Raw genomic sequence first — 13,981 nt, 5'->3', positions numbered from 1 at the left:
GACCCGCACCACACACACACAGGCACACACTGTGCAGCCCGCATCACACACACACACACAGACACACACTGTGCGACCTGCACAATACACACACTGTGCGACCCACACCACACACACACACACTGTGCGACCCGCACCACACACACACACTGTGCGGCCCGCACCACACACACACTGCGCGGCCCTTACAATACACACACACACTGCGCGGCCCTTACAATACACACACACACACACACAAACACCGTGCCAACGGCAATTTAAAAAATTCATGTAAAAAAAAAAAAGGTTGAAAAACAAAGAAATATGAAACAAAACATAAAAATCTGCATAAGCCCCGGATAAAAGGAAATGAGCAAAGGCTCAGGAGGTGTCCGGAAACCTCCGGTGCTTCTGGGGTTAATGGGACCAGCACCAATTATTACCGGGATCCAGTCTCGCCACCATTATTAAAACTCTTTTTCCCCATCGGCTGTAGGAGATGAAGTTCACACCAGGGTTCACTTACTTTTCTCCCTGTACTGCGGATTGTAATAAAAGACATAACTGGGGTTCACTTACTTGTCTTGTAGCTGTACATCCTGTGCTGGATTAGTGGGATTTATAAGATGCCAGATTATCGGTCATGGACTGGCATATATGGCCCCCACCCCCGCCGGCTCGCTGTGACCAGTAATACACATGTAGCAGTGCTCCCCCCCGCAGCGAGGCGCACTCACATTCAGCAAGCAGAGTTACTAACCTCTCTGCGGTAGAACTCCACCGTCACCTTCTGCAGAAAAGAAAAACAGGAAAGTATTACTCAGAAAACCCGTGCGACCGACGCCCAGTCCGCAACAACACCGCGACCAGCGACCACACCGCGACCAGCACCCACCCCACGACAGCGCACCAAAATGGCACTATTCTCTGAGCGGTCACCGACAGCACAAGAGGAAGAGTCACCGGACAGAGGGAGGAACACGGCCAACACTAGCACCAACAGGTACAACAGTGTGCTCACAACAGAATAGTGACCGAAGCGCTGGAGGATAAGACCTGATGTAGTAGAATAGTGAGTGCAGCTCTGGAGGCGACTGGAGGATAAGATACAATTTAACAGCAGAATAGTGATTGCAGCTCTGGAGGAGATGGGAGGATAAGGCATGGGGCTTTGTTCATTCTTTGTGAGGCTGCACTCACAGCCTCCTTACAGGCACGCGGTTATACACACGCCGTTCCTCAGGAGCTGCGCTCCCAGCCTCCTTGCAGGCACGCGGTTATACACACGCTGTTAACTCAGGAGCTGCGCTCTCAGCTGCCTTACAGGAACGCGGTTATACACACGCCATTCCTCAGGAGCTGTGCTCCCAGCCTCCTTACAGGCACGCAGTTCTACACACACTCGCTATGTGGTGGACAGTGAGCAGTTAGTGGTACTTATAGAGATGGTGCCAGTGGCAGCTTTTATCTTGTGACAAGCAGCGTCCAACAATCACCAGAGACGCACAGAGTCTGTAAGAGAAGAGACAAGAAAGAGTAGAGTGTCAGCAGGAGAACTAGAAGTCACAGCATGCAGACAGCATACAGCAGGGCATGTTGGCAGCTAATGGGCATCAGCAGCCTCCACCCTCCCTACAGAGGGATCAGAGTCTGGACTGACCTCCACCCCGATCCTGTGACTGTGGGGGGCATGTGGGGGGCGGATGGACGTGGCCTCCACCCCGGTCCTGTGACTGCGGGCGACGTGTGGGTGCAGAGACTATGGGGGGGGGGGTGACGGATGGACGCAGCCTCCACCTTGGTGACTGCAGGGGGCATGGGTCTGCAGAGACTACAGGGGGGTGACGGATGGACGTGGCCTCCACCCCGGTCCTGTGACTGCGGGCGACGTGTGGGTGCAGAGACTATGAAGGGGGGGGGGGGGTGACGGATGGACGCAGCCTCCACCTTGGTGACTGCAGGGGGCATGGGTCTGCAGAGACTACAGGGGGGTGACGGATGGACGTGGCCTCCACCCCGGTCCTGTGACTGCGGGCGACGTGTGGGTGCAGAGACTATGGGTGTGACGGATGGACGCGGCCTCCACCTTGGTGACTGCGGGGGGCATGGGTCTGCAGAGACTACAGGGGGGTGACGGATGGACGTGGCCTCCTTCATTACAGAGTGGAATCGAGCACACCGCTCCTCCAACCTGGCTGTTACCATGGTAACCAATCCCAGCAGACCCCAGGAATCTCGGATCCCACCAGAGGGGACGGCAGCACAACACCGCAATGTTTATTACTGGCCACAATGTCCATGAAGGTTCTGTGACCCCCCATAATCACTGATAGCCCCCCTATACAGTGCAGTGGTCACCCAACGCCCTGATCCGCTGTACATGGAGACCGCCCGTCCTCACCTGGTTACCTTGCTGACATTGGGGTCACTTGCCCTGTCTATCCCGTAATCCAGAACATCCAGGATTCCCGGCTGTAAGAAAACAGAGGCGAGTCACACAGCGCACCGGCACCATGCCAGACCCAGAGACACAACGCACCGCCACCGAGTTAGACCCACAGACACAACGCACCGCCACCGAGTTAGACCCACAGACACAGCGCACCGGCACCGCGCCAGACCCACAGACACAGCGCACCGGCACCGCGCCAGACCCACAGACACAGCGCACCAGCACCGCGCCAGACCTAGACACAGTGCACCCGCACAGCGTAAGACCCGCAGACACAGCGCACCTGCACCGTGACAGACGCGCAGACACAGCGCACCTGCCCCTCTCCAGACACAGCGCACCGACGCCGCGCCAGACCCACAGACACAGCGCACCGACGCCGCGCCAGACCCACAGACACAGCGCACCGACGCCGCGCCAGACCCACAGACACAGTGCACCAGCACCGTGACAGACCCGCAGACACAGCGCACCTGCCCCTCTCCAGACCCACAGACACAGCGCACCTGTACGGCGCCAGACCTAGACACAGCGCACCCACACAGCGCCAGACCCGCAGACACAGCGTACCTGCACAGAGATAGACCCGCAGACAGCGCACCAACACAGCGCCAGACCTAGACACAGCGCACCAACACAGCGCCAGACCCGCAGACACAGCGTACCTGCACCGAGATAGACCCGCAGACACAGCACACCTGTACGGCGCCAGACCCGCAGACACAGCGCACCTGTACGGCGCCAGACCCGCAGACACAGCGCACCTGTACGGCGCCAGACCCGCAGACACAGCGCACCTGCATCGCGCCAGACCCGCAGACACAGTGCACCGACACCACTCCAGACACAGCGCACCGATGCCGTGCCAGACCCACACACAGCGCACCTGCACCTCTCCAGACCTACAGACACAGCATATAGGCATCACACCTATAGAAACAAAACTGACACCTCACCAAACCTGCAGATACAGCACTGGAGCCGCACCAATCCTACAGATAGAGCACTGACACCGCACCAAATCTGCAGATACAGCACTGACGCCACACCAAACCTGCAGATACAGCACTGACACCTCACCAAACCTGCAGATACAGCACTGACACAGCACCAATCCTACAGATACAGCACTGACACAGCACCAATCCTACAGATACACCACTGACACAGCACCAATCCTACAGATACAGCACTGACGCCGCATCAATCCTACAGATACAGCACTGACACCTCACCAAACCTGCAGATACAGCACTGACACAGTAACCAAACCTGCAGATACAGCACTGACACAGCACCAATCCTACAGATACAGCACTGACACAGCACCAATCCTACAGATACAGCACTGACACCGCACCAATCCTACAGATACAGCACTGACGCTGCACCAATCCTACAGATACAGCACTGACACCGCACCAAACCTGCAGATACAGCACTGACGCCGCACCAATCCTACAGATACAGCACTGACACCTCACCAAACCTGCAGATACAGCACCAATCCTACAGATACAGCACTGACACAGCCCCAATCCTACAGATACAGCACCAATCCTACAGATACAGCACTGACGCTGCACCAATCCTACAGATACAGCTGACACAGCACCAATCCTACAGATACAGCACTGACACCGCACCAATCCTACAGATACAGCACTGACACCGCACCAATCCTACAGATACAGCTGACACAGCACCAATCCTACAGATACAGCACTGACACCGCACCAATCCTACAGATACAGCTGACACAGCACCAATCCTACAGATACAGCACTGACACCGCACCAATCCTACAGATACAGCACTGACACAGCACCAATCCTACAGATACAGCACTGACACCGCACCAATCCTACAGATACAGCACTGACACCGCACCAATCCTACAGATACAGCTGACACAGCACCAATCCTACAGATACAGCACTGACACCGCACCAATCCTACAGATACAGCACTGACACCGCACCAATCCTACAGATACAGCACTGACACCGCACCAATCCTACAGATACAGCTGACACAGCACCAATCCTACAGATACAGCACTGACACCGCACCAATCCTACAGATACAGCACTGACACAGCACCAATCCTACAGATACAGCTGACACAGCACCAATCCTACAGATACAGCACTGACACCGCACCAATCCTAGAGATACAGCACTGACGCCGCATCAATCCTACAGATACAGCTGACACAGCACCAATCCTACAGATACAGCACTGACATCTCACCAATCCTACAGATTCAGCACTGACACCGCACCAATCCTAGAGATACAGCACTGACGCCGCACCAATCCTACAGATATATGCAGAGCACAGACACCACAGCATTATCCAGACCATATGGGATACAAAACACAGAGTCCCACAACGGTGAGACCCCCTACTCACCGGGGGGCGGTGCACCAGCCAGTATGCCTTCTCTTGACAATCCAGTACGACCCGGTCTGACTTTTTCCGCTCCTTTCCTGCCCTAAGATAACAAGCAAGAAGGTGTGTGATGAAGCAGGCTGCCCAGGATGAGCAGAGAGTGTGGAAGGAGGGGGAGAATGATCAGCATTGGGCAATGACCGGCTGAGGGGAAACGATCGTCTTGGGCCATGACCGGTGGGCACTCACTTGTACTGCTCCTTCGCCTGCATGATGACAAAGTCCCACTTGTGGTTGATCTTCTTGTTCAGGTTGCTGTAGTTTTCCTGGGACAGAATATGGAAAAAAAATAAATATGATGAGCAGTTGGATAATAAACACGAGAGAGTGTCAGAGAGTCAGACCCCTGGGGCCATGGGCGCGGTCACGGCCGATGGTCATGGCGAGGGCACAGCTGGGTATTGAGAAGGGGTCCGCGTGTGCCGATGCTGGCGCTCACCTTCTCATACTCCTCCAGGATTCCCTTCTTACGGATATTTTTCTTCGCCAGATAAATGGCTAAAAACGATAAATAGATTATTATATGCGCAGAATCTGACTCCTCCCCCTCATTTACATATCACTATATTACACATATACGCACCATAGTCGGTGTCCTCCGCCGGCCACTGCTGTGTTGGCCAAAAATACGGCGTCTGAGGAGAGAGAAGGAAAAGATGACAACTGTACCCCTATATCACTGTCCGCCCACACCCCAATATCAGCGCCGCAAGTGTCTGCCCGTAAACCGATATCAGCGACAAGTGTCCGCCCGCACCCCATTATTAGCGACAAGTGTACGCCCACACCCCAATATCAGCGACAAGTGTCCGCCTGCACCCCATTATTAGCGACAAGTGTACGCCCACACCCCAATATCAGCGACAAGTGTCCGCCTGCACCCCATTATTAGCGACAAAAGTGTCCGCCCGCACCCCAATATCAGAGACGCAACTGTCCGCCCGCACCCCAATATCAGAGACGCAAGTGTCCGCCCGCACCCCATTATTAGCGACAAAAGTGTCCGCCCGCACCCCAATATCAGAGACGCAACTGTCCGCCCACACCCCAATATACCACACAATAGGGGGTCTCACATCGCACAACCCTCTACAACACCAAACTACAGAGCGGCCCCGATAACTGTACAGGGGCCCTCACACCCCAACTACAGAGGGGCCCCGATAACTGTACAGGGGCCCTCACACCCCAACTACAGAGGGGCCCGATAACTGTACAGGGGCCCTCACACCCCAACTACAGAGGGGCCCGATAACTGTACAGGGGCCCTCACACCCCAACTACAGAGGGGCCCGATAACTGTACAGGGGCCCTCACACCCCAACTACAGAGGGGCCCGATAACTGTACAGGGGCCCTCACACCCCAACTACAGAGGGGCCCGATAACTGTACAGGGGCCCTCACACCCCAACTACAGAGGGGCCCGATAACTGTACAGGGGCCCTCACACCCCAACTACAGAGGGCCCCGATAACTGTACAGGGGCCCTCACACCCCAACTACAGAGGGGCCCCGATAACTGTACAGGGGCCCTCACACCCCAACTACAGAGGGGCCCCGATAACTGTACAGGGGCGCTCACACCCCAACTACAGAGGGCCCAGATAACTGTACAGGGGCCCCGATAACTGTACAGGGACCCTCACACCCCAACTACAGAGGGGCCCCGATAACTGTACAGGGGCGCTCACACCCCAACTACAGAGGGCCCAGATAACTGTACAGGGGCCCCGATAACTGTACAGGGACCCTCACACCCCAACTACAGAGGGGCCCCGATAACTGTACAGGGGCGCTCACACCCCAACTACAGAGGGCCCAGATAACTGTACAGGGGCCCCGATAACTGTACAGGGACCCTCACACCCCAACTACAGAGGGGCCCCGATAACTGTACAGGGGCCCTCACACCTCAACTACAGAGGGCCCCGATAACTGTACAGGGGCCCTCACACCCCAACTACAGAGGGGCCCCGATAACTGTACAGGTGCCCTCACACCCCAACTACAGAGGGGCCCCGATAACTGTACAGGGGCCCTCACACCCCAACTACAGAGGGGCCCGATAACTGTACAGGGGCCCTCACACCCCAACTACAGAGGGGCCCCGATAACTGTACAGGGGCCCTCACACCCCAACTACAGAGGGGCCCCGATAACTGTACAGGTGCCCTCACACCCCAACTACAGAGGGGCCCCGATAACTGTACAGGGGCCCTCACACCCCAACTACAGAGGGGCCCGATAACTGTACAGGGGCCCTCACACCCCAACTACAGAGGGGCCCCGATAACTGTACAGGGGCCCTTACACCCCAACTACAGAGGGGCCCCGATAACTGTACAGGTGCCCTCACACCCCAACTACAGAGGGGCCCCGATAACTGTACAGGGGCCCTCACACCCCAACTACAGAGGGGCCCCGATAACTGTACAGGGGCCCTCACACCCCAACTACAGAGGGGCCCCGATAACTGTACAGGGGCCCTCACACCCCAACTACAGAGGGGCCCGATAACTGTACAGGGGCCCTCACACCCCAACTACAGAGGGGCCCCGATAACTGTACAGGGGCCCTCACACCCCAACTACAGAGGGGCCCCGATAACTGTACAGGGGCCCTCACACCCCAACTACAGAGGGCCCCGATAACTGTACAGGGGCCCTCACACCCCAACTACAGAGGGGCCCCGATAACTGTACAGGGGCCCTCACACCCCAACTACAGAGGGGCCCCGATAACTGTACAGGGGCCCTCACACCCCAACTACAGAGGGCCCCGATAACTGTACAGGGGCCCTCACACCCCAACTACAGAGGGCCCCGATAACTGTACAGGGGCCCTCACACCCCAACTACAGAGGGGCCCCGATAACTGTACAGGGGCCCTCACACCCCAACTACAGAGGGGCCCCGATAACTGTACAGGGGCCCTCACACCCCAACTACAGAGGGCCCCGATAACTGCATAGTGGACAGGAAATCTGCTTTGTTGCTCATAAACAAAAAAGAAAAAGAAAAAAAAGAAAATCGCTTAGCTTTCATTTTAACCAATCAGTGTTCAGCTTTCATTTTACCTCAGCAGTAAGATGCGTAGGGCCTGGTCTCTTCCTACATGGAGTATTCAGCACATCTGTCAGCAGGTGAGGGAGCCGTCCGCTACTTGTATACACAGCGAGAGGGGGACGAGGACGCCGACCTCTGCAGCCCCCCATATTACTACCAGCATCCCCCAAACCATCCACAGAGATCAACCAGGATACACATCGCACCAAGAACACTGCCCAGCACAGTGCACCTCGGCAGTATCACCCCCTCAGCTGTATCTCTATATATATATCTATATATCTCTCTGTATATCTACCCCCCACATCACACCCCTCCTATATCTCCCCCCACATTACACTCCACCTATATCCCCCCCATATCACACCCCTCCTATATCTCCCCCCATATTACACACCTCCTATATCTCCCCCACATCACACACCTCCTATATCTCCCCCATATCACACTCCTCCTATATCTTCCCTCATATCACACCCCTCCTAAATCTCCCCCCATATTACATACGTCCTATATCTCCCCCACATCACAACCCTCCTATATCTCCCCCCACATTACACTCCTCCTATATCCCCCCATATCACACCCCTCCTATATCTCCCCCCATATTACACACCTTCTATATCTCCCCCACATCACAACCCTCCTATATCTTCCCTCATATTACACCCCTCCTATATCTCCCCCCATATCACCCACCTCCCTGTGGCTGTATCTCCCCCCATATCACCCACCTCCCCGAGGCTGTATCTCCCCCCATATCACCCACCTCCCCGAGGCTGTATCTCCCCCCATATCACCCACCTCCCCGAGGCTGTATCTCCCCCCATATCACCCACCTCCCCGAGGCTGTATCTCCCCCCATATCACCCACCTCCCCGAGGCTGTATCTCCCCCCATATCACCCACCTCCCCGAGGCTGTATCTCCCCCCATATCACCCACCTCCCCGAGGCTGTATCTCCCCCCATATCACCCACCTCCCCGAGGCTGTATCTCCCCCCATATCACCCACCTCCCCGAGGCTATATCTCCCCCCATATCACAGCCCTCCTATATCTCCCCCCATATCACAGCCCTCCTATATCTCCCCCCCATATTAAACCCCTCCTATATCTCCCCCCGTGGTATCTTCCCCGTCTACATCTCCCCCGGTCTACATCTCCCCCCTTCTACATCACACCCCTCCCATATCTCCCCCCATATCACCCACCTCCCCGAGGCTGTATCTCCCCCCATATCACAGCCCTCCTATATCTCCCCGCCATATCACAGCCCTCCTATATCTCCCCCCCATATTACACCCCTCCTATATCTCCCCCCGTGGTATCTTCCCCTGTCTACATCTCCCCCCTCCTATATCTTCCCCCCGTGGTATCTCCCCCCTCCTATATCTCCCCCTGTCTATATCTTCCCCCGTGGTATCTCCACCCATATCACACCCCAGCGGTATCTCCCCCATATTACTCCCATGTTGTGCCGATGTTCGGCTCCTCCGCACCTGGAACCTGTAGAGGCTGTTGTCCGGCTTCAGGGTGAGGTTGGTGGGCTCCTGCAGGGGGTAGACGTGTCCGCACTTCACCATCAGGTTCCCGAGGTGCTGCCCCTCTGTGGAGAAGACAGTGCTGAGGTCAGAGGCACCCCGGACCTCACATATGGCCAAGACCCGCAGCCCCATAATATACAGCAGTGAGGAGCCTCAGTATTAGGACAGCCTTCCTGCTGGATACCCAGATCTGTCTCCTGCTCGGCTTGTGTCAGTATTTACTGAGCTGCTGGAATTCTACTAGGCACCAGGAGGCCCAGAATGAGCGGAGATCAGTAAAAGACATTTCTTTGTATTTGTACATGCGTTTCCATGTCGTGATCAGCCACATAGCGCAGCATTGGACCCTGTGGTGGGCATAGTGCAGGGGACCGGACCCTCACCTCCATGAGCCGCCATCCTGACACCCACCTTCATCCGTGATCTGCAGCCGCTGGATGATCCACTCCAGGATGTCGTGCCCTGCAGACAGACATAACAAGGTCACCTCCACCTGCGGCGGGCACTCCGCATCTGACACACTGTGACAAAGACATGCTGCTAGTCCAGTACTGGACACGGTGCAGACACAGAACCCACAGGTACGGGGGACGCAGCTGCCACATGGCGGAACCTGCAACGGCGTGCGGGGATGGCGAAACCTGCAACGGCGTGCGGGGATGGCGGAACCTGCGATGGCGTGCGGGGATGGCGGAACCTGCAACGGCGTGCGGGGATGGCGGAACCTGTGACGACGTGCGGGGATGGGGGAACCTGCGACGGCGTGCGGGTATGGGGGAACCTGCGACGGCGTGCGGGGATGGGGGAACCTGCGACGGCGTGCGGAGAGGGCGGAACATGCGACGGCGTGCGGGGATGGCGAAACCTGCGACGGAGTCAGGGGATGGCGGAACCTGCGACGGAGTGAGGGGATGGCGGAACCTGCGATGGCGTGCGGGGATGGTGGAACCTGCGATGGTGTGCGGGGATGGTGGAACCTGCGATGGTGTGCGGGGATGGCGGAACCTGTGATGGCGTGCGGAATGGTGGAACCTGCGATGGCGTGCGGGGATGGTGGAACCTGCGATGGTGTGCGGGGATGGTGGAACCTGCGATGGTGTGCGGGGATGGCGGAACCTGCGATGGCGTGCGGAATGGTGGAACCTGCGATGGCGTGCGGGGATGGGGGAACCTGCGACGGCGTGCGGGGATGGGGGAACCTGCGACGGCGTGCGGAGAGGGCGGAACATGCGACGGCGTGCGGGGATGGCGGAACCTGCGACAGAGTGAGGGGATGGCGGAACCTGCGACGGAGTGCGGGGATGGCGGAACCTGCGACGGAGTGCGGGGATGGTGGAACCTGCGATGGTGTGCGGGGATGGTGGAACCTGCGATGGTGTGCGGGGATGGCGGAACCTGTGATGGCGTACGGAATGGTGGAACCTGCGATGGCGTGCGGGGATGGTGGAACCTGCGATGGTGTGCTGGGATGGTGGAACCTGCGATGGTGTGCGGGGATGGCAGAACCTGCGATGGCGTGCGGAATGGTGGAACCTGCGATGGCGTGCGGAATGGTGGAACCTGCGATGGCGTGCGGGGATGGTGGAACCTGCGATGGCGTGCGGAATGGTGGAACCTGCGATGGTGTGCGGGGATGGCGGAACCTGTGATGGCGTGCGGAATGGTGGAACCTGCGATGGTGTGCGGGGATGGTGGAACCTGCGATGGTGTGCGGGGATGGCGGAACCTGCGATGGCGTGCGGAATGGTGGAACCTGCGATGGTGTGCGGGGATGGCGGAACCTGTGATGGCGTGCGGAATGGTGGAACCTGCGATGGCGTGCGGGGATGGTGGAACCTGCGATGGTGTGCGGGGATGGCGGAACCTGCGATGGCGTGCGGGGATGGCGAAACCTGCGACGGCCTGCAGGGATGGTTTTACCTGTGATGGCGTGAGGGATGGTGGTGATCATCAGCCTCTGCGTGTGCATCTTAATGCCGCTCTCCACATCCTGCATCTCCAGGAGCAGCGCCTCAATCTGCAGAAATAAGAAGGGTCACCGCCAGACAGCACAAAACAAGGGGCCACAAATCATCCTCTCACACCACAGGGGGCGGGGCTGACAACCTGACATACAGGAGGGTTGTCAGTTCCTATATCATAGAGTTGGGCCTCACGTCTGATCGCTGTGCAGCACACACAATGTTAATAGTGTGGTGTAGGTGACTCCACCTGGGTGGTTGAGGCCCTTCTCTCAGGGATCCCCATTACCCCAGCAGCCATGATCATTTCCTGCAGGGGAGACACATGGTAATGAGGAGGTGCAGGTGGGGGATGACGTTACACTGTGCAGCCCTGACAGAGGAGACATGATGGGGCTGATGAATAATTTATGCCCCTCGCTCCCTCCACGTATAACCTGCAGCTCACAAGTGCGGACACCGCTGCGCAAAACTGCGGGGGCGTCATCCTGGAGACGAGCACCACATCTGCAATTCAGATCTGAGCCACATAACGAGGAGACGAAGCAGCGAGGATGAGAATCACCGGGTCCGATCTCCCACATATCCCTCCATATAGTATAATGCCCCCCCCCCACCCACCAGGGCCGGTTTTAGGCAAAGTGGGGTCCTAGGCAAAAGCTTAAAATGGGGCCCCAAATGCTAACTTATTACACATCACATATAAGCACTTCTGTTGTATTTACATGCACTGATCTCAGGCCGCTAAACGAGTGTGATCGACAATAGTGAAGTCGTTCGCTTGTTTCCCGGACTGACCGACTGAGGAGAATGAAGGGAACAGAACAATCACAATTAGATTAATCTGTCCCCATACAGTATCATGCTATCAGCAGCACATCTGCAGTTTACAGAGGGCGATGTGCTGCTGAAACATTTTGTTCGTTTAGTATAATACCCCCCATAGTCCTCCATATATTATAATGTTCACCACAGTCCTCCATATAGTCTAATACACTCCCCATAGTCCTCCGTATATTATAATGTGCACCACAGTTCTCCATATTGTAAAATGCACACCTCATAGTCCTCCATATAATATAATGTGCCCCGTAGCCCTCCATATAGTGTAATACACTCCCCATAGCCCTCCATACAGTACAATATACTCCCCATAGTCCTCCATATATTAAAATACACTCCTCATAGTGCTCCATATAGTATAATACACTCCTCATAGTGCTCCATATAGTATAATGCACCTCCATAGTCATCCATGTAGTACAATTCACTTCCCATAGTATAATGCACCCCATAGTTCTTCATGTAGTATAATGTATTCCCCATAGTCCTCGATACAGTATTATGCAGCCCACATATAGTAGAATGCAACCATCCCATAGGGCATAATGCAGCCACCACACAGAGTATAATGAAGACCCTTCACAGAATAAAGCAGCCTCGCCAAGCAATATAATGTAACCCCCCCATAGAATATAATGCAGACCCCCTCATAGTATAACGCAGCCTCTACATAGAATATATGGTAGCCCCCCACAGAATATAATGCAGTCCCTCCATAGAATACAATGTAGCCCTCCTCATATAGTATAATGAAGCCCCCCCAAAGATTATACAGCCCATCTCCCCATAGAATATAATGTAGCCCCCAAAGAATATACTATAGCACACCTCCCCATAGAATGTAATGTACCCCCCCATAGAATATAATACAACCCACCTCCCCAAAGAATATAATGTACCCCCATAGAATATAATACAGCCCACCTCCCCATAGAATATAATGTACCCCCCATAGAATATAATACATCCCACCTCTAAATAGATTATGTACCCCCCATAGAATATAATACAGCCCACCTACCCATAGAATATAATGTACCCCCCATAGAATATAATACAGCCCACCTCCCCATAGAATGTAATTTATCCTCCATAGAATATAATACAGCCCACCTCCCCATAGAATATAATGTATCCCACACAGAATATAATACAGCCCACCTCCCCATAGAATGTAATGTACCCCCCATAGAATATAATACAGCCCACCTCCCCATAGAATGTAATGTACCCCCCATAGAATATAATACAGCCCACCTCCCCATAGAATATAATGTATCCCCCAAAGAATATAATACAGCCCACCTCCCCATAGAATGTAATGTACCCCCCATAGAATATAATACAGCCCACCTCCCCAGAGAATATAATGTACCCCCGCACAGAATATAATACAGCCCACCTCCCCATAGAATATAATGTACCCCCCATAGGATATAATACAGCCCACCTCATAGAATATAATGTACCCCCCATAGAATATAATACAGCCCACCTCCCCATAGAATATAATGTACCCCCAATAGAATATAATACAGGCCACCTCCGCATAGAATATAATGTACCCCCCATAGAATATAATACAGCCCACCTCCCCATAGAATATAATGTACCCCCCATAGAATATAATACAGCCCACCTCCCCATAGAATGTAATGTACCCCCCATAGAATATAA

The 13,981-nt window shown here is 55.1% G+C and overlaps 1 protein-coding gene across 4 annotated transcripts in view; it reads right to left on the bottom strand.

Moving 5' to 3' along the window:
* RGS9 (regulator of G protein signaling 9) overlaps positions 1–13,981 on the bottom strand; it is a 59,497-nt gene that overhangs the window by 26,216 nt on the left and 19,300 nt on the right. For all 4 annotated transcript variants that reach the window (XR_013213634.1, XM_077254674.1, XM_077254673.1 and 1 more), the window contains exons 2-10: positions 11,421–11,517; positions 9,912–9,962; positions 9,456–9,562; positions 5,473–5,524; positions 5,329–5,387; positions 5,079–5,155; positions 4,851–4,932; positions 2,392–2,454; positions 743–772 (exon numbers count right to left, since the gene is read on the bottom strand). Coding sequence is in view for 3 of the 4 variants with exons in the window: in XM_077254674.1 (XP_077110789.1) it covers positions 743–772; positions 2,392–2,454; positions 4,851–4,932; positions 5,079–5,155; positions 5,329–5,387; positions 5,473–5,524; positions 9,456–9,562; positions 9,912–9,962; positions 11,421–11,517 (618 nt within the window). In the remaining variant the exon portion in view is untranslated. The remainder of the gene's footprint in view (positions 1–742; positions 773–2,391; positions 2,455–4,850; positions 4,933–5,078; positions 5,156–5,328; positions 5,388–5,472; positions 5,525–9,455; positions 9,563–9,911; positions 9,963–11,420; positions 11,518–13,981) is intronic.

This window comes from Ranitomeya variabilis, chromosome 4 (genome assembly GCF_051348905.1).
Source record: "Ranitomeya variabilis isolate aRanVar5 chromosome 4, aRanVar5.hap1, whole genome shotgun sequence".
Lineage (NCBI taxonomy): Eukaryota > Metazoa > Chordata > Amphibia > Anura > Dendrobatidae > Ranitomeya > Ranitomeya variabilis.
Note: the sequence above shows the minus strand (reverse complement) of the source record. Positions and strands in the feature narration are given on the sequence as shown.